The 22,346-nt window shown below is 40.6% G+C and overlaps 1 protein-coding gene across 1 annotated transcript in view; it reads left to right on the top strand.

Moving 5' to 3' along the window:
* Positions 1-8,897: 8,897 nt before the first annotated feature.
* Positions 8,898-22,346, top strand: part of GPR78 (G protein-coupled receptor 78) — a 72,847-nt gene continuing 59,398 nt past the window's right edge. The window contains exons 1-2 of the mRNA XM_077280065.1: positions 8,898-9,985; positions 13,002-13,115. Of these exons, the coding sequence (XP_077136180.1) occupies positions 9,318-9,985; positions 13,002-13,115 (782 nt within the window). The 5' untranslated portion in view covers positions 8,898-9,317. The remainder of the gene's footprint in view (positions 9,986-13,001; positions 13,116-22,346) is intronic.

Here is a 22,346-nt window from a genome sequence, read left to right as displayed (position 1 = left end):
AGGGTCCTTATCTCCCCAATACCATTTGTAGGGTGAGGTCAGGGGCTCCCATGCACAATAGGCTGTCAGCAGAATCTGTCAATATCAGAAGGTTTCGTCAATGTTAAAATAAAGGCTTTGACTCATTGATTAGACCACCATCATTCAGTTGTAATTTATATTTTATATATATATATATATATATATATATATATATATTGACAGAATGGATAATTTTTAGACTTATTATTATATTCTAAGGAATAGCCAGGTAGTCCAAATATGCCCCCACCACTGATTGGTAGTTTTCTGCCTATACACAGCATACATGGGAAGCTGCCAGTCAGTAATATGGGCGGGGTTATACAAGGCTCAGCATTCAGAGAACTGCTAACTCTGCAGAAGATAATATAGTTTTTATTATAAATTGCAACAAGCAGTCCAATAAGTGACACATCGCTGGAATCAGGGTCTTTATCCCTATTTAATTCTGCTCCCAAAAGGGGGGTAACAAAAACCTGGTGACAGATTCCCTTTAAGAAACAGTGCTTCCTCTAACCAAAGATGGTGTGTGGTATTGCTGCTAAGCTCCATTTTGTTAATTGGGCAGAGTTGCAATTCTACACAATCCATAGTTCAGGAGTTGTTCTGTTTTGGAAGGAAAGCAGCAATGCTTTTTTTTCTAATCCTGGAAACCCATTTAAAGGAACTTTGTCACGAGGATTTCGCTACCCTATCTTAGAGCACCACAATGTAATGCAGAGATGCTGATTACAGCAATGGATCCCTTACTGGGCTGCTTGTTACAGTTTTGGTGAAATCAGAGGTTTTTTTGCTGCAGATCTACCAGTTCTCTGTATAACCCCGTCAACATCACTGATTGGCAGCTTTCTGTGTACACTGCGCATAGGCATAAACCTGCCAATCAGTGGTGTGGGTTGGGTTATGAGGAGCTCATGAATATAGAGGATTACATTGCAGCAGGTGTACTAGTCCTCTAGTGATAATTTCCTGCTGATAAAATAGTGAATTTATAAAAACGACAATAAGCAGCCCAGTAAGTGACACATAGCTGGAATCAGTGCCTTTGCCCCTATATTATATTGTTCTAGGATTAAAGGGAATCTGTCATGCATAAAAAATATTTATTTTAGTTATAGAGACCTGCAGATTAACCCCATATGTGCAGGGTAATAGCATTTGGGGATGTGACAGGTTCTCTTAAAGTAGCAAAAACATTTTATTTCCTGATAGGCAACAAAAACCAAACCATCACACAATTATATGATTCAGTGTCAGCAAGTTTAGTTCTTCCATGAATATGTCCTGGATTAGCACATTAAGACTTGGTACAAAGTGCTGATCATACCTTTCTTTGCTAAACAATAAAGGGTCCATAAAATTAGTAAAAGGTTCACGTTTACTTTTATATCATGGCCTTTCCTTCCTGGAGAAATCCCTGCTCATCCTGATCATCTTGATGCATGACTACATTGCCTGAACTACAATGAATATTAATAATAATTATTTGGTGCAGTAAAAAGCATCTGGTGGACAAGAAGGAAAAATTGTGTATAACTATTAGAAATATATATGGTATATAAGGTCAGCAAAAAGCTACAATAGGACGTCTCTGCTGATTGTAACCAGTCTTCTGTCTTTGTGTCCCAGAAAGGAAGGGGGTGAAAATGACAATTTAATACCCAACATCTGCCGCACTTACATGGAAATTAATTTTTTAACTATATTACTTCCAGGATGCAAGGCTTAGTGGGAACAGTCTGTAATGAGTATAATTGTAGTCTGTTTGATACACTGGGAACTTCAGATGTGTCCACCAGGGATGAGCGAGCGCTAAAAGGCTCCAGTGCTCGATACTCGAACTGATCAATTCTTAACGCTCGGATGCTCATTTTGAGTAACAAGTATAATGGGAGTCAATGGGAAAGACTAGCATTTTTCCGGCAGACCCTACAAGGAGGTCTGGAGCAGTGAGAATGTTGAAATGGATGGAAAAAGTGTTGAATGGAAGGAGAACAACATGGGGAAGAATCCTGGAAGCATCTCTGACTCCCCCGATCACTGCTGAGAACAATGGTGTCACCCTTTTACTCCACTTTAAGGAATTACAATAAAACATTCACAATAGACAAAAAATTGAAGCTTACAGGAAAAAAATGTTCAGAAACATACTTTCCTGTTTAATGGCTTGTATATTTTTTTCAAAATGTGGTAAGTTTTGGGCAGTTTCCATTGTTAAGGTACATCAAGGACCCTCCAAATGCGACAAGGTGTCCCCTAATTATTCCAGACAGTTTTGCACTCCCAAAGTCAAATGACGTTTCTTCCCGTCTGTGCCTTGCAGTGCACCCAAACAGTAGTTTCTCCCCATATTTGGGCTATCGGTGTACTCATGAGAAATTGCACAACAAATTGTGGGGTTCAAATTCTTCTGTTACCCTTGTGAAAATGCAAAATGTGGGGCAAAAAAACATTTTGTTGGGAAGAATTTGAATTTTTTTTTCACTGCTCAACATTATAAACTTCTGTGAAGCACCTAGCGGTTCAAGGTACCTAACATACATCTAGGTAAGTTTCTTGAGGGGTCTAGTTTCTAAAATGGTGTCACTTGTGGGGGGTTTGCACTGTTTAGGCACATCAGGGGCACTCCAAATGCAACATTGCGTCTGCTAATTACTCCAGGATATTTTGCATTCATAAATTCAAATGCTGCTCCTTCCCTTCCGAGTCCTGCCGTTTGCGCACTTAATAGTTATCTTCCACATATTTGGTATATATGGAAATTTTTTTTGACAGCTCAACATTATAAACTTCTGTGAAGCACCTGGCTGTTCAAGGTGCTCACCACACATCTAAATAAGTTCCTTGTGGGGTCTAGCTTCCAAAATGGTGCCACTTGTGGGGATTTCCACTGTTTAGGCACATCAGGGGCTCTCCAAATGCGACATGGCGTGCGCTAATTATTCCAGCAAATTTTGCATTCAAAAATTCAAATGGCGCTGCTTCCCTTCTGAGCCATGCCGTGCGCCCAAACAGTAGTTTTCCTACACAAATAGGGCATTGGCATACTCAGGAGAAATTGCACAATAAATGTTGCGGTCCATTTTCTTCTGTTACCTTTGTGAAAATAAAAAAATGTGGGTCTAAAGTAAAGTTTTGGTGAAAAAAAAGGTAAATGTTATTTTTTTCCATCCACATTCCATTAATTTCTGTGAATCATCTGCAGGGTTAATAAATATCTTGAATGTGGTTTTGAGCACCTTGATGGGTGCAGTTTTTAGAATGGTGTCATTTCTGGGTATTTTCTGTCATATAGACCCCTCAATGTCACTTCAAATGTGAGGTGGTCCCTAAAAAAATGGTTTTGTAAATTTTGTTGGAAAAATTAGAAATTGCTAGTCAACTTTTAACCCTTATAACTTCCTTAAAAAATTGTGTTTCAAAAATTGTGTTGATGTAAAGTAGACAAGTGTGAAATCTTATGTGTTAACTATTTTGTGTGACATAACTATCTGATTTAAGGTTATAAAAGTTAAAAGTTTGAAAATTGCTGAACTTTTTTAATTTTAGCCAAATTTCTGATGTTTTCACAAATTTATGTAAGTCATATCAAAGAAATTTTACCACTATCGTGATGTACAATATGTCATGAAAAAACAACCTTAGAATCAGTGAGATCCATTGAAGCGTTCCAGAGTTATTAAGTGATAAAGTGACGCTGGTCAGAATTGTAAAATATTGCCTGGTCAGGAAGGTGAAAAAAGGCTTTGGGGTGAAGGGATTAATACCACCATAATGTAACACAAATCACGTAAAAGTGTATTCATGACAAATTCAATCTATGGATGACAAATTCAATCCAGAAAAGTTTTTGAATGCTTTTTTATGAGTGTTATATACTAATGAAATTTAATAGAAAGCACGTAATACTCCATGGATGACTGACTAGTTGAATCCAGAAAAAAATGTTTACGCTTTTTTTGAATGTTATATAGCACTGAAATTTAACACAAAGAATGTAATACTCTATAGATGACTCATTGAATCCAGAAAATTTTTTAAAAGCTTTTTTGGAGTGTTATATATCACCGAAATGTAAAACATCACACGTTATTCTATGGATGACAAATTCAATCCAGAAAAAATGGTGAACCCATTTTTGGAATGTCATATGTCACTGAAATGTAAAACAAAGCACATAATGCTCTATGGATGACAAATTCAATTCAGAAAAACATTTTGAACGCTTTTTTAGAGTGTGATATACCATCATAATGTAAAGCAAAGTACATAATGAATTATTGATGCCAAATTCTATCCAGAAAAAAAATGTTGAATGCTTTTTTTGAGTGTCATATACTACTGAAATGTAAAACAAAGCACGTAATACTTTATGGATGACTAATTGAATTCAGAAATTTTTTTTATTGCTTTTCTGGAGTGTTATATACCACCAAAATATAAAACAAAGCACATAATACTCTATGGATAAAAAATTCAACACTTTTTAACACTTTTTTTGAGTGTTACATAAAACCAAAATGTAAAGAAAAGCACATGATACACTTCGAATGAAAAATTCAGTCCATAAAAATGTTTGAATGCTTCTTTGGAATGTTATATACCGCTGAAATGGAAAACAAAGCACATAACACTCTATGGATGACTAATTGAATCTCAATTTTTTTTTAACACTTTCTTGGAGTGTTATATATCACCAAAATGTAATACAAAGCATTTAATACTCTATGGATGACTAATTGAATCCAGAAAATTGTTTGAATGCTTTTTTAGAATATTATATACTACTGAAATGTAAAACAAAGCAAGTAATATTGTATGGATGACTAATTGAACCCAGAAAAATTTTTGACCCTTCTCGGACTGTTATATGCCACCGAAATGTAAACAAACAACGTAACACTCTATGGATAACTAATTGAATCCAGAAAATATTTTAAACTTTTTTTTTAGTGTTATAAGTGGTTGTATAGCACCGTAATGTAACACAAAGCACGTAATAATCTATGGATGACAAGATAGTGAATTTTTCACCCCCCATAAAAAGAATGTGGTCAGGTGTAGCAGCTTTATATTTAGCACCAGATTCAGTGACCTAAGCCCTGCCTAGATGCTCTATTCTGACACTCTCACTGCTCCTGCAACTGTCCCTAGGCTAAATGCAGAATGTATCTGATGCAAATAGCAAAGCTCAGATTACCCCTTAGAAGGACTGTGAGTATGAGGGTTCAGCATCAGCAACAGTATCAACATGACCGAACTATAGTTAAACTGTACACACATAGGCCTGGATAACTGCTCTCTCCCTCCAATAACAACTGTCCCTGAGCTGTTCAATTGTGTTAGTGAGTCGAGCACGGTGGCGCAAATCTTTTTATAACCGTTGATGAGGTAATGCAGCCAGACAATCACAGTAATGCCACTACCAAGATGACTATGGTTATTGGCTGTGTAACAGGCCCAAAACAAGTGGGGCGGGGATTCAAGCTTCAAATCCGAGCACCGGCCAATGCTCATCGAGTGACAAGCACATCCAAGCACTCAGATACTTGAGTGAAATCCGAGCATCACCGAGCACGTTCACTCATCCATAGTATCTAGCCAAATGCTATAAAGAATCCAATTTATCACTATAGAATATCACACATGCTAGTATAACCATATCATCAATTCATAATAATCACAATAATATCCCATCCCAAAAACTTTCTGGGGCACTTACCTATGCATACAATTCTAATAACATGTGAGAAAAATAAGAGGACGCCTTTTCAAATAAAAGCTCCTTTAGCAATCAGCTGGGGACATTGTCACTGGCTTTATAGTAATTTTCCTCTGCAGTGGTCATTGAGATGATACAGGTGATGGTACCTTATTGTGATATCTGGATAAGTTAAGTCCACAAGAGTGAGAGTTGTTGATTGTTATAATTTCTTCAATACACACCCTATGGAATCCATATTTCCTACTAGTGCAGATGAATAATGACTCTCTTTGTCCAACCTCTTTAGAGAAGTGCACCCATGAAATGAGATCATCAATGCCAGGAAGAAATTAACTTTATTTCTCTCGGCAGCTTCCGGATTTTAGTCATTGAGGTGTGGCTTCAGTAACCACTCAGTTCATAGGGAGCAGTGGCTCTGACTAACAACCAGCTCTACAGTGAATCAATGCTGAGACGGATGTCAGTCACAGCCACTTATGACTATGAACTGAGCTGTGACTGAAGACGCACCTCAATGACTGAAAGCCGGAGACTGCCAGGTGGAATAAAGTTAATTTCCTCCCGGTAGCGGGGCTTTCAGTGCTGGCGCTTCAGAGCGCTATTAGCCTGCAGATTAACCTCAGATCTGCTGGTTAATAGCATTTTTTTACAGGACAAGTTCAACTTAAATCTGTGTATATGTGCATGTAGTTTATTGTCTTAATATATGTACCTACCACCATCTTCTCTGGGATCCAGCACCATTTTGCTCCACTTCTGAGAGATGTCAACGCTCTTAAGACTCTCTGGGTTACGTTAAGCACGTGACCGGGAAGTGACTTTTACAATATAAGGCTGGGTTCACATTTCATTTTGGCAGTCCGTTAGACGGACTACGTTACACTGCAGCATAACGCCATTAAGTTCTATGTCGGAAGCATCGCTAGCGCACGCCCACAGTGGTCGTGCGCTAGTCATGTGCCGTCATTGAGTGACGGACCCTGAGACGCAGGCTGCAGTGTTTCCGGGTCCGTCACTGCTAGCGCAGATAGAGCAAGCAGGTGCTCTATCTGCGCTAGCGATGTAACAAGTCGGCACTTGCATTAACAGCAGCCCGTTAACGTATGTGTTGAACGGGATGCTGTTAACGCAGTGTGAACCTAGCCTAAGCCTATGGAGCATCAGAAAAGTATAGCATTCACATTGTATTAGAGACTTCCGGCTCACGCATAGTACAGGGAGTGATCTGGAGAGTCTGAAGAGCAGTGATGTAACTGAGATGAGGAGCGGAACCGAGCTGGACATCAGAGAGATCAACAATCGGTGAGAATATTAACCCCTTCACAACATACTGTACTCTGTACATGTACGGCGCATGTCGTGTCCCTTCCTTTGATATGGGCTCTGGCGCTGAGCCCACATCTTTCCCGCCACATGTCAGCTGTTTTGAACAGCTGACATGTGCCCCTAACAGCCGTGGGAAGAATCACAATCTACCCGCGGCAGTTAACCCGTTAAATGCCGCTGTCAATCTCTGACTTCGGCATTTAATGTGATCGCACCGGAAGTGCGTCAATAATCACGCCCATCTCGCCATTGCCACATGACCTGGGGTCGCCGATGGGTTGGCATGACAACCCGGGGTCTGCAGGAGACTCCGGTGGTTGTCAGTACCGGATTGCGCCCAGCTGTCAGCGCTCATAGCAAGTGAGCATTTTTGCGACATACTGGAAATCTGATAATCGTCTGTGTGTAGCAGAGGTGACCAGATTATTGAAGCATGCAAAAAGTAAAAAAAATGTTTTTAGAAATATAAAAGAAAATAAAAAATATAAAAGTTCAAATCACCCCCCATTCACCTAAGTTCAAAATAAAACAATAAAAAAACATATTTGGTATCGTCTCATTTATAATCTCCTGATCTATCAATATATAAAAAAATGAATCCGATCGGTAAACGGCATAGCGAGAAAAAAAAAGTCAAGACGCCAGAATTATGTTTTTTTGGTCGCCACAACATTGCATTAAAATGCAATAACGGGCGATCAAAAGATCATATGCACACCAAAATGGTATCAATAAAAACATGAGCTCGGCGCAGATAAAATAATCCCTCACCTGACCCCAGATCATGAAAACTAGAGACGCTACAGGTCTCAGAAAATGACACAATTTTTTATTTATTTATTTTAACAAACTTTGGATTTTGTTTTCACCATTTAACTAAAAACCAACCTAGACATGTTTGGTGTCTATGAACTCATAACGACCTGGAGAATGATAATGGCGGGTCAATTTTAGCATTTGGTGAACATGGTAAAAAAAAATCCAAAAAACTGGATTCCGCACTTGGAATTTTTTTCCCGTTTTCGAGTACACGACATGGTAAAACCAATGGTGTCATTCAAAAGTACAACATGTCCTGCAAAAAAGCAAGCCCTCACACGGCCATATTGATGGAAAAATAAAAGTTATGGCTCTGGGAAGAAGAGGAGCGAAAAACAGAAACGCAAAAAACGAACATTTGCCGACTTTGCATTACTGTAAATCTTTTTTTTTGGGGAAAATACATGTATGATTTTCTTATTTGTTTGGAGGTAGATAGTTTTTATTTTGGGATCCTCTAAAATCAAAATGGAAAGTGTCCCAATTCCGGTGTACTGGCGAATTTCAGGAAATGTTACTCAAATTCGATCCTCTGCGGATCTCTAGCTAGCATGCTGGGGGTTGTAGTTTTGTAGTTACAGGCTGAAAACCTGATTTTCTTTATTATAATCAGTGCTGACATTGAGCTGTGGAGCAAGATCACATGAAACGACTGATGATGATGATCCTATCTTTTATATATGAATCTTTCCATACATTTGATCAGTCCGACAGAAACACCAACCCTTTTAATAAGCGGCTAATGAGGACTTGTATCAGTGGTGGGTTATTATAACAAGGAATTAAATAAATACTTAACAGGATCTGACTTGTTCCAGTGTTCGGAGGAGCACAGGACCTGTCCTTAATTGCACACAGAAAATGTGCCAGCTAGTGCAGAATGGATGAGGTGTCGTTTTCCTTCTGTTACATTGTAGGGTCAGTGTCACACATCATGACTAAGTAGCAAGGAACCTGCAGGCAGGGAGTGATGGTGATGTGCCTGTCTTGCCTTTGTCAGCTCTGCTGTCCTGCGCATGAGTCAGCCTTGTAGGCAGAGGAGAAGGTGTGCCACTCACTCACAACTGCTTGGCTGCTTTCTTGCAAAGACCATTGAAGAAACAACTGCTTTTATTATTATTATTATTATTATTATTATCAGGGTGATCTATGGAATGACTGCACTCACTTGGATTTCAGGAGCTGTAGCAGCAGCAGCAGCAGAGACAAGCAGCAGGCAGCAGTGGAATGGGACCTGGGCTCCTTGGCATCTTCAGGACCTTGGACAGCAGCAGCAGCACCATCATAAAGAACAGAACCTGGGGGAGTCAGATCATCCTGTCCTAACCCCACAGAGGAGGCATGTAGAAAAGCCAGCCTCGCTAATTCATCCTGCTAATTCAATGAGTGCTGTGAAAAAATCAGGCTAATGGATAGATGCTAAGAAATGCACTTGGCAGAGATTCTGCTGGCTGGTTTACTCACAGTAGTCTTCATTGTCTCCCTGCTGGCTAACCTCCTGGTGCTGATATGCTTCTTGTACAGCGCAGAGATAAGGAAGCAGGTCTCTGGGATCTTTCTGGTCAACCTCTCACTCTGCAACCTCCTTCTGACTATCCTCAACATGCCCTCCACTTTCCTGGCTATCTTACATCACCAACAGCCATTCAGTGACTGCATCTGTAAAGCCTTGGGATTTTTGGAAACTTTTTTGACTTCTAACACCATGCTCAGCATGGCAGCTCTCAGCATAGACAAATGGATTGCTGTGGTTTTCCCCTTAAGTTACACCAGCAAGATGAGGTACAAGGATGCAGTGGTCATGATGGGGTACACCTGGCTGCACTCGCTCACCTTCCCCCTGGTCTCTCTCTTCCTGTCCTGGTTAGACTACAGTAGCATGTACGCCTCCTGTACCCTGCATGTCCAAGACGCCCCCGAGACCAGACGCTTCATGGCGTTCACCATCGTGTTCCATGCCGCCAGTTTCATGCTCTCACTGGTTATATTATGTTTCACTTATTTAAAGGTGCTGAAAGTGGCACGGTTCCACTGCAGGAGGATAGACATTATTACCATGCAAACCCTGGTATTGCTTGTAGACATCCACCCCAGGTAACTCCATTTTTCTCCTATCTTGACAGATATTGTATATATGATGCATGCCGGTTATATATCCTACCGTAAAATGTCTCTAAACCTGACCGACCCCAAGATTGGACCCTACAGGAATGGACATCCTCCCACACCCATAGGCTCCCAGATCTATTTTTCTACTATATGGCTGTGAATGATGCCTCTGCCAGGTGCTATCTGTCACCCAAAGGTTCCCCTGATAAAAAAAAAAAATTATATAAATGAAATATAACTTATTGTATTAGATGAATGCCCCTGCCTGGCAACCTAAAGGTTAAAAAACTAAAGACATTACATTTCTCTACTATTACATGCCTCTGCCAGGTGCCATCTGTCACCCAAAGGTTGCCATGATAAAAAAATAAAAAATATATATATATTAAATGTACACTTCTTTATTATAAAAATACCCCCTGCCAGGACCAAGGTGGCACCTAAAGGTGAAAAAACTATGTACATGAAATATATCAATTTTATACTACATAGCTGAGAATGATGCCTCTGCCAGATGCCATGTGTCCCACAAGGGTTCCCATGATAATGTACAGTATATATATATATATATATATATATATATATATATATATATATACTGCCCCTACCTGGTGTCATGTGTCACCCAAAGGTTAAAGAATGCTATACACATCATACATATGACTTTTTAATAAATGGCTCTGTGTGATGCCTGTGCCAGTGTCATCTGTCACTCACAAAAACTATATACATGAAATATATCTACCTTTTTAGTTAATGTCTGTGATTGATGCCTCTACCAGGTGCCATATGTCACCCAAACAATTCCATGAAAAAAAATAAAAATAATAATAATAATAATAATAAATATATATATATATATATATATATATATATATATATATATATATATATACATACTTTTATATTAGAAACATCCCCTGCCAGGTGCCATTTATCACCAAAAGGATTATATATATATATATATATATATATATATATATATATATATATAAAAATATATATATATAAATATATATATATATATATATATATACCTATCTATCTATATATAAGCATAAAATATATCCATTTTTAATAAATGATTGATGATGATGATGATTGATGATGATGATTTTGACATGAGCCACCTGCCACCCGAAGATTCCTATGTAAAACAAAATATTTACATTAAACATACCATTTTACTAGAACGGTGCCTCTGCCCTGTGCCATCGTCTACCCATAGGCTCCCATGTTTTACAATGTTTTTTTTTATAAAATTAGCATCCATTTTCATGTACAGTATGGCACCAGATTGTATTCAATTGGTATTCGCAGAAACTGTGTAACTGAACACTAATGAAGACAGACACATCTGTAATGCTGGATCGTTCTCTATCCGCACAGTCCACACACATCGCTGTAGTAGAACGTTCTGTGTACACTGCTGGTTGTGATGGGCTCTGTATAGTTTCCTGTACAGTCTCCACAGATAGAGGTAGCAGAGCTGAATTACTTTCCAAGAACTCTTTGGGGTTGCCAGCCTTAGTTTTGCTCTCAGCTGTGAGTTTACTTTCAGTGCAATGTATAACACAATGTCAGCTCTGCTACCTCTGTGTGTGTGAATGACTCTGAGCATTTTAGCTAGCCAGACACAATTGAGGATCAGTATTAAGAATAAGTGTGACACAGTTATAACTAAGATACATGGAAATCCATTCCTTCTATCAAAAGCAAGTGAGGAAACATTATATTTATTATTATTATGTATTATATTATTTAGAAAGTATAGTATTATGTTCAATATTGATATATTACATTTTCTATCACTTATGGTCTTAGTTTAGTATATTTATGTTATAGTTCTGTATTAGGGGATGAACATTGTTATAGTGTTTCCTATACTATTTTTTTTTCAAACTGCAACACTCATAAAAGTGTAAACCGTCCATCCACCTTCTCAGCAGAGTAGCAGAGCTGGATGTGTCATTGAGTTGCTTCCTTTATGAAGTGAGTTAAGGTAATGTCAGAGCTTTGCTGCAGTCCTATGTAAAGCCATAATATGATACTGAGGCAACATATTGCTTTACGGTACTGTATGTTTTTAATGAATGACAGAGAAGTCCTTTAAAAGGACAAAGGACAAATGACAGACTTATTAAGTCAATTACCTTATACCACTATTCATTTTAACTCCCTATCTATCAATATTATCCATGTATCTATCTATCTATCTATCTACAATATCTATCTATTATCTATCATCTATCTATTATCAATTATATATCTATCTATCTATTATCTATCTCATATCTTTCTATTATCTATATATTTATCTATTATCTATCTCTATCTATCTATCTATCTATCTATTTATCTATCATCTATATATTTATCTATCTATTATCTATCTATTATCTATCTATCTACTATCTATTATCTATCTATCTACTATCTATCTATCTATCATCTATCTATCTGTTATCTTTCTATCTATATATTATATTTATCTATTATCTATCTCATATCTATCTATCTATCTATCTATCTATCTATCTATCTATCTATCTATCTATTATCTATCTATCATCTATCTATCTATCTTTCTAACTATCATCTATCTATCTATATATTATATTTATCTATTATCTATCTATCATCTATCTATCTTTCTAACTATCATCTATCTATCTATCTATCTATCTATCTATCTATCTATCTATCTATCTATCTATCTATTATCTATCTATCATCTATCTATCTATCTATCTATCTATCTATCTATCTATCTATCTTTCTAACTATCATCTATCTATCTATCTATCTATCTATCTATCTATCTATCTATCTATCATATTAGACATTTTATTGTATTACTAAATGACTGGGTAATTTAATACGTGTCCATGTTCTCCTGGTTTACAGTCACAATTGTGGCTTATTATTTGCTCCTAATATGTGTACGTCCCACAGTTTGGCTGATGTTCCTGTGTAATCATACAGCGCTTCTACCTTGCAGTGTGAAGCAGAGATGTCTAAGTGAGCAAAAAAGAAGAAGGCAGCGGGCTACAAAGAAAATCAGCATTTTTATAGGCTCTTTTGTGGTGTGCTTTGCGCCCTACGTCATCACAAGGTCAGTATGACTTGTCGTGTCTGCAATAGATGAGTAGATGGCTTGTAACTAAAAGCAGCATTGGATGCAGGCACTTTGTGAAATAATGGGTAAGCCTCTTCTGAAAATGTTATTTTTTTTCCTTTATAGAATCTGTTTCTACATATTATAGGGAATGAAGGTGCCTAGGAGACAAGTATTGTGACCAACAGGTCTAAATTTATTCCAGCACTTTAATATACTGCAGATGGAAAGACAGACAACAACCAATAGCTTTACAAACTTCTTCTTCTACATTTTCTACTGTAGATGTCCAGCTTCCCCAAGTTCCTTTTCCAACCCCCCCTTACAAAAACTTTTCAAAACAAAGAATAATTTGTCTCCTTAAAGCCCCACTCCCGAATTATTTTTATTGCATAATTGCAGCGGTGCTTTATATGTAATTCCCCTGCCCCCTGTCTCATACTCACCTGCCGGTGAAAAGTGACCTGTCGGCAGCTCTATTTCATATTCTCATAGACCTGCATTGAGAGCTTGTGACGTAGCTTCTTACTTCCGGTCAATCAGAAGCTGAGCTTACAAAACTGTGCCACGGAACTGGAGCGGTGCCAAAAAATGGTGAAGCGTGAATATATGACCTGGGGCAGGGAACTTACTTTTAAAGCGCCACTCCAGCGGTGAAAAACCCCCCCGCTGGAGTGGTGTTTCAAGCTAATTTGATAGCATAATTAGCATAATTATTAGCATAATTCTGGATATGTGCTTCATGGTGAATCTCCAGCCACATCCAGTTACCAAGACAGGCAACCCTATTATAGTTAGTTTGTGGTTCTGCGTCTCTAAGTTGTAGAAATACAAGTCTCTCATGATGGCTATTGTAGTGCGGTGGGGTTGGTGCAGTGCGACAGATAGGCAGGGACCACAGAAAGTTCAACATAAATGAAATCTTTATTATCCGAACTCACACATAGTGATATCCTCTGGATTGCAGCCGGGTTTCCATAAGCACAGTTCAGAACTCAAAACCCATTGCCGTGGACAATGGCAAAGCCGTGTCTTTTATGTGCGTCAGCTGCCTGGAAATTCCTGGCTCAGTGTCAGCTCCACACAGACCTGGGTTGCACAGAGCCATCTGCTCTGCAGCTTGCAAACTCCAACACTGACAAACCCAAGGCAAAACTGACAGATTTAAATGGAATCTTGGCCACAGAGCCACTTCCAAAACCCAGAGTGGAGAGAGGGATTCGCCCAACTACCAAACCTGCAAATTCCTTTAAAAATAAAAGCCCTTAATGGGTTTTCCTAAAAATCTGACTGAGTCACTACTTGGACCCAATCTATTCTTTGTTTTATTTTGCCTTGTGACTCACCGTCGTCCTGTGGTAAACACAAGGTACTCCAGCGGGTTTAATAGGACTCCGTCCGCATCTTGGGGGGACACATATCGACCCTTGCATATGACCCCCTCACTGCCTCATACTATCCAGGGTTTCTTTTTAGTTTCTCATGCATTTATTTCATTGTGAATATGTCAATAATGAATCAAATAGGTGCAGATAGACGTCAGTTCCTTTTGCAAGGATTCTTTTCTGGCAAAAATGTGAAATCATGTGGGAAGACTCATTTTAGGCATGGACGTTGACTTATTGCATAGATACCTTCAGTAGATGGCACTAGCTAGCTTTCCTCTTCCTTGAGCAGAGTTAATTTGCACTTTTCCAGGTAACTTTACTCAGACTATGAGACCCTGAGACCCCTGTGCGAGAGCATTATATTGACCCTTTACAGTCCAATAACCCATCAAAATGCAAAAGTTCCCCTGCTTTGGACTTAGAAATGGGCCCTCTTACCTCTGCGGCTGCACAGGTCGCACCAATGATATGTCCGGCCCCACTCATATCCACCACACAGTAACTGTATTTGTTTTATCTTCATCTGTATAATAGGATGTTGCCACTGCAAAATGTTCAGTTTGTCTGATTTTTCTCTTTTTAGGTATATTTTTGAGTAAAATGTAAATTGTTCTTTTATTTTATAAACTTCTGACAACATGTCTCCGAATTTCCAACCAATATTTTTTTTTTTCTGAAAAAGAAAAATGGTCAATTTTTTTTTTAAAACCCCAGTGCTTTCAGACCTCAAATAATGCAAAGAAAACAAGTTCATAATCATTTAGAAACAACAATACTAATGTTTTAACTCAGGAAGAGTTCAGAAATCAATATTTTGTGAAATAACCATGATTTTAATCACAGCTTTCATGCGTCTTGGCATGCTTTCCACAAGTCTTTCACCCAATTCACAAAATGTAAGCAGTTATTCTTTGTTTGATGGCTTGTGACTATCCATCATCCTCTTGATTACATTCCAGAGGTTTTCAATGGGGTTCAGGCCTGGAGATTGGGCTGCCATGACAGGGTTTTGATGTGGTGGTCTCATAATTTTTGCTAGAGCTGTATAAGCAAAGAAAACAAGAATGCTTGAAAAAAATATGTGTTAACCCCTTCCCGACCTGTGACGCCACGTAGGCGTCATGAAAGTCGGTGCCAATCCAACCTGTGACACCTATGTGGCATCATGGAGGGATCACGTCCCTGCAGATCGGGTGAAAGGGTTAACTCCAATTTCACCCAATCTGCAGGGACAGGGGGAGTAGTACTTCAGCCCAGGGGGGGTGGCTTCACCACCCCGTGGCTATGATCACTCTGATTGGCTGTTGAAAGTGAAACAGCCAATCAGAGCGATTTGTAATATTTCACCTATGAAAATGGTGAAATATTACAATCCAGAAACCCTGATCTTCCCCCCCACCGCCACCGATCGCCTCCCCAGTCCTCCGTCCTGTGCTCCGCTTCCCTCCGTCCGCCTGTCCGCTCTCTCGTCATCCTGTCCGCTCCCCCGTGCTCCGATCCCACTCCCCCGTGCTCCGATCCCCCCCGTGCTCCGATCCCCCCTCATACTTACCGAGCCTCCCGGTGTCCGTCCGTCTGCTCCATGGGTGCCGCCATCTTCCAAAATGGCGGGCGCATGCGCAGTGAAGCACCTGGGGGTTCAAAGTTCTCACTATGCATCTAGATAAGTTCCTTGAGGGGTCTAGTTTCCAAAATGGGGTCACATGTGGGGGAGCTCCAATGTTTAGGCACACAGTGGCTCTCCAAACACGACATGGTGTCCGCTAACGATTGGAGCTAATTTTTCATTCAAAAGTCAAATGGCGCTCCTTCCCTTCCGAGCCTTGCCGTGTGCACAAACAGTTGTTTGTGACCACATATGAGGTATCGGCGTACTCAGGAGAAATTGCCCAACACATTTTAGGATCCATTTTATCCTGTTGCCCATGTGAAAATGAAAAAATTGAGGCTAAAAGAAATTTCTTGTGAAAAAAAGTACTTTATCATTTTTATGGATCAATTTGTGAAGCACCTGGGGGTTCAAAGTGCTCACTATGCATCTAGATAAGCTCCTTGGGGAGTCTAGTTTCCAAAATGGGGTCACTTGTGGGGGAGCTCCAATGTTTAGGCACACGGGGGCTCTCCAAACGCGACATGGTGTCCGCTAAAGATTGGAGCCAATTTTTCATTGAAAAAGTCAAATGGCGCTCCTTCCCTTCCGAGCCCTGTCGTGCGCCCAAACAGTGGTTCCCCCCCATATGGGGTATCAGCGTACTCAGGACAAATTTTACAATAACGATTGTGGTCCAGTTTCTCTTTTTACCCTTGGGAAAATAAAAGAATTGTTGCTAAAAATCATTTTTGTGACTACAAAGTTAAATGTTCATTTTTTCCTTCCTTGTTGCTTCTGCTGCTGTGAAGCACCTGAAGGGTTAATAAACTTTTTGAATGTGGTTTTGAGCACCTTGGGGGGTGCAGTTTTTAGAATGGTGTCACTTTTGGGTATTTTCAGCCATATAGACCCCTCATACTGACTTCAAATGTGAGGTGGTCCCTAAAAAAAATGGTTTTGTAAATTTCGTTGTAAAAATGAGAAATCGCTGGTCAAATTTTAACCCTTCCTAGCAAACAAAATTTTGTTTCCAAAATTGTGCTGATGTAAAGTAGACATGTGGGTAATGTTATTTATTAACTATTTTGTGTCACATAACTCTCACGTTTAACAGAATAAAAATTTAAAATTTGAAAATTGTGAAATTTTCAAAATTTTCGCCAAATTTCCCTTTTTTTCACAAATAAACGCAAAAATTATCGACCAAAATTTACCACTAACATGAAGCCCAATATGTCACGAAAAAACAATCTCAGAACCGCTAGGATCCGTTGAAGCGTTCCTGAGTTATTTCCTCATAAAGGGACACTGGTCAAAATTTCAAAAAACGGCCAGGTCATTAAAGGGAACCTGTCACCCCGGTTTTTCATTCGGAGATAAAAATACCGCTACATAGGGCATGAGCTGTGCTTTACAAAAGTGTTTTTTTTCTACCCTGATTCCCCACCTAAGCTGCCGAAATTACTTACCAAAGTCGCCGTTTTCGCTTGTCAATCATGCTGGTCTGGTCATAGGGGCGTGGTGACAAAGCTGTTTCTTCCCCCAGATCTTGCTTAGGTTTCCGTTAGTGGCGTAGTGGTTTGAGACTGCGCAGGTGACGAAAAACAGAGCGCTCTGCGCTATATCCCTGGTGATCGGTGGGGGCGGCCATCTTCCTGTGGCCGCGCGTGCGCAGTTGGAGCGCTCTGCTGCCCAGGGCTTCAGGAAAATGGCCGTGGGCTGCCACGCGTGCGCAGATGGAGATCGCGGCGGCCATTTTCCTGAAGCCGAGATGCGAACTCTGCTTCAGGAAAATGGCCGCCGCGATCCCCATCTGCGCACGTATGTAGCGGTATTTTTATCTCCGAATGAAAAACCGGGGTGACAGGTTCCCTTTAAGGTCAAAATAGGCTGGGTCATGAAGGAAGTAACAAAATGCAAAGTGAATGTGTAAGGAGGTGATAGAGGTGACATGCATCCCCCTCTTTGAACATTGTTCATATTAATTGTGTGCTGTTTCATAATGTATGTGACTGTTAATGTGTTCATGTAATGTTTCTGTATTGTTTATGCACTTGATATGTATTGTGTACCATATTAGGGATAGCATAGAATAGTGGGGAACAGTAGAGGTAAGGAATGAGAGTCTAAGAATAGGTATAGTTAGCATAAGGGATTGTACAGATTGGGTGGAGTTACAGATGGGTGTAGTGTGGAGCAATAGTATATAGCAAACGGACTTCCTGGTTAGGCAATAGAGCCCGGGCAGCCATGCCCAGGGCAAGGTGTAAGGAAGAGCAGTGTTTGCCAAGACAGGACAGGGATTGTCCAGGAAGAGCAGTGATTGCCAAGACGGGACAGGGATTGTCCAGGAAGAGCAGTGATTGCCAAGACAGGACCGGGATTGTCCAGGAAGAGCAGTGATTGCCAAGACGGGACGGGGATTGTCCAGGAAGAGCAGTGATTGCCAAGACCGGATGGGGATTGTCCAGGAAGAGCAGTGATTTCCAAGACAGGGCAGGTTGTCCAGGAAGAGCAGTGATTGCCAGGATGGGACAGGGATTGTCTAGGAAAAGTGATTGCCAGGAAGGTAGGGAGAGCCCTAGGAATGTCGTTATGTACGCACTGTGCCGCATCTGTAATGCAAATCCTGTTAATTAGTTAAGTTTAACTGTTGGGTATGAGCACTGAATCCAGAGTTGTTTGTGAGACCCATGGATCTGGAGCTGGAGTGACTGAAGGCGAGGAGACTCCGGCAATTAACGTGAGTGTTCTGCTGCACACGTTGCATACTCTGCAGAAGGGACATTATTACACTTCATTTGTGAGGCACCAGTGTGTGGGAACACTACAACTCAGTGCCACGACTACCACCCTGTACCCTGGCTGCCTTACAAATGCACAAAAGAGAAATGTAAATTAAATCAATATTTGGTGCTTACAAAACAGCATCTGGTCTTCCAGGTACTTGTCATTTGTACACAGCTTTTGAAGGATCTCAGCAGGGAGGTTGTTCCAAACATCTTGGAGAACTAACCACAGATCTTCTGTGGATGTTTATGATAATCCTTCTGTTTCTTCATGTAATCTCAGGCAGACTGAATGATGTTGAGATCAGGGCTCTGTGGGGCCAAATCATCACTTCCAGGGCTCCACGTTCTCGTTTAAGCTGAAGATAACGCTAAATGACATTAGTATATTTGGGGTCATTGTCTTGCTGTGGAATAAAGTTGGAGCCAATCAGATGTTTCCCTCCCTGGTATTATATGATGGATAAACATCTGCCTGTATTGGAATGTGTACATGGTAGATTCTGACCAAAGGCAGCAAAACCACAAACAGACACATGATGAAGCAAGGCCAAAATAAACCAGAATACTTGTTAGACCTAAAATTCCTCAAAGACTGATCTCCCATTTTATATCTCCTTGGCACTCTCTCAAGAAGCTTCATCAGGAGGTCACCTAAAAGACTTTCCACTAGTCTTGAAGGAGTTTCAGGGGTGTTAAACACTTGTCTGCTGCTTTAAGTTCAGTTTGCGATACAATTCATACCAAACGATATAATTTGAGTTGAGGACGAGTAATTGTGGAGACCATGTAATCTAACGCATCACTCCATCCTTCTCTTTCTTGGTCACATAGTCTGGATGATTGTTTTGGGTCATTGTTCTGTTGTAACTAGTGTTGAGCATTCCGATACCGCAAGTATCGGGTATCGGCCGATACTTGCGGGTATCGGAATTCCGATACCGAGATCCGATACTTTTGTGGTATCGGGTATCGGTATCGAAACAACATTAATGTAAAAATGTGTAAAAGAAAGAATTAAAATAAAAAATATTGCTATACTCACCTCTCCGACGCAGCCTGCACCTTACCGAGGGAAGCGGCAGCGTTCTTTGTTTAAAATTCGCGCTTTTCTTTCCTTTACGTGAAGTCCCGGCTTGTGATTGGTTGCGTCGCAGTCACATGGGCGACACAACCAATCACAGCAAGCCGTGACGTAATTTCAGGTCCTTAAGGATTTTAAAATTACGTCCCGGCTTTGTGATTGGTTGCGTCGCAGTCACATGGGCGACGCAACCAATCACAGCAAGCCGTGACGTAATTTCAGGCCCTTAAGGATTTTAAAATTACGTCCCGGCTTTGTGATTGGTTGCGTCGCAGTCACATAAGCGACGCAACCAATCACAAGCCGTGACGTCACGGGAGGCTGGACACGCGCGCATTTTAAAATGCGCGCGTGTCCAGCCTCCCGTGACGTCCCGGCTTGTGATTGGTTGCATCGCGGTCAACCAATCACAAGCCGGGAGGCTGGACACGCGCGCATTTTAAAATGCGCGCTTGTCCAGCCTCCCGTGATGTCCCGGCTTGTGATTGGTTGCATCGCGGTCAACCAATCACAAGCCGGGAGGCTGGACACGCGCGCATTTTAAAATGCGCGCTTGTCCAGCCTCCCGTGATGTCCCGGCTTGTGATTGGTTGCATCGCGGTCAACCAATCACAAGCCGGGAGGCTGGACACGCGCGCATTTTAAAATTTTAAAATGCGCGCGTGTCCAGCCTCCCGGCTTGTGATTGGTTGACCGCGATGCAACCAATCACAAGCCGGGACATCACGGGAGGCTGGACAAGCGCGCATTTTAAAATGCGCGCGTGTCCAGCCTCCCGTGACGTCACGGCTTGTAATTGGTTGCGTCGCCCATGTGACTGCGACGCAACCAATCACAAAGCCGGGACGTAATTTTAAAATCCTTAAGGGCCTGAAATTACGTCACGGCTTGCTGTGATTGGTTGCGTCGCCCATGTGACTGCGACGCAACCAATCACAAAGCCGGGACATAATTTTAAAATCCTTAAGGACCTGAAATTACGTCACGGCTTGCTGTGATTGGTTGCGTCGCCCATGTGACTGCTACGCAACCAATCACAAAGCCGGGACTTCACGTAAGGAAAGAAAAGCGCGAATTTTAAGCAAACAACGCTGCCGGTTCCCTCGGAGAGGTGAGTATAGCAATATTTTTTATTTTAATTCTTTCTTTTACACATTAATATGGTTCCCAGGGCCTGAGGGAGAGTTTCCTCTCCTTCAGACCCTGAGAACCATCAGGAATACCGTCCGATACTTGAGTCCCATTGACTTGTATTGGTATCGGGTATCGGTATCGGATTGGATCCGATACTTTGCCGGTATCGGCCGATACTTTCCGATACCGATACTTTCAAGTATCGGACGGTATCGCTCAACACTAGTTGTAACACAAATGATGATTCCACTAAGTGCAAACCAGATGGTATGGCGATGGGATGTCATGGAGTTGCAGAATGCTGTGTTATGTCATTGTCCTTCATGATTCATAGTAGGCACCACATATGTAGAAACCATCCCCTTACCTTTTTTGTGTTGATATTAAAAATCTCAAATATGTACTCGTCATCAGACCACAGTACAGATTTCCACTTATCTAATGTCCCTTCCATGTGTTGCTTGGCCAAAACAAGCCTCTTCTAACTAGTTGTGGTCCTCATTATTGTCTTCTTTGCAGCAATTCAACCATAAAGGCAGCCTCTTGCAGTCTCCTGAGGACATATAGATATGTCTTCAACTTGATGTCTGTGTATCATTTATGAGGGCTGTTATATGACGTGCTTTCAATTAGCATTTTCTGAAGGATTTAGCTCTCATGAGCTTCTCCTTTACAGCAGTGTTAATTCTTGGTCTTGTTTATCAGGGGTGGTCCTCATAATGCCCAGTTTCTTCATAGCCATTTACTGTTTTCATGATTGCACTTAAAGGTACCTTCAAAGTTTTAGCAATTTTCATTACTGATGGACATTAAAGTATTGATGCACTGTAAAATCTCTTTTTGAGTGGTTCTTGCCATATTCTGGCTTGAAAAGATGTGGAATAGGGCACAACACTTTATGAAGCTGTGTGCCATTACTGCCTCTGAAAGACACACCTGATAGTCTCAAACACCTTCTGAAGGCTGGTGATTACACAAATGAACTCTGGATGAGAGTCCTGGTCACTGGAGGCAATTCAAGGTGTCTACCAGATGAAGCTCCTGTAAAAAATGCCAAGGAGGTGTAAAGATGACTTCATAGTAGAAGAAAGGAGGATTGGTGGTTATTCTAGAAATCTAAATTCTATCACATATTTAGGTTGGTTCCACAAGTGCTTCTTTACTAATTGTTTCCATGTGTGTTCCTTTGCAGTTTCCTTACATTCAGTCTGTATCTATTTGTGCATATTCCAACTAGGACAA

This window comes from Ranitomeya variabilis, chromosome 1, assembly GCF_051348905.1.
Source record: "Ranitomeya variabilis isolate aRanVar5 chromosome 1, aRanVar5.hap1, whole genome shotgun sequence".
NCBI classification, from domain to species: domain Eukaryota; kingdom Metazoa; phylum Chordata; class Amphibia; order Anura; family Dendrobatidae; genus Ranitomeya; species Ranitomeya variabilis.
This window is presented reverse-complemented; position numbering and strand designations above follow the sequence as displayed.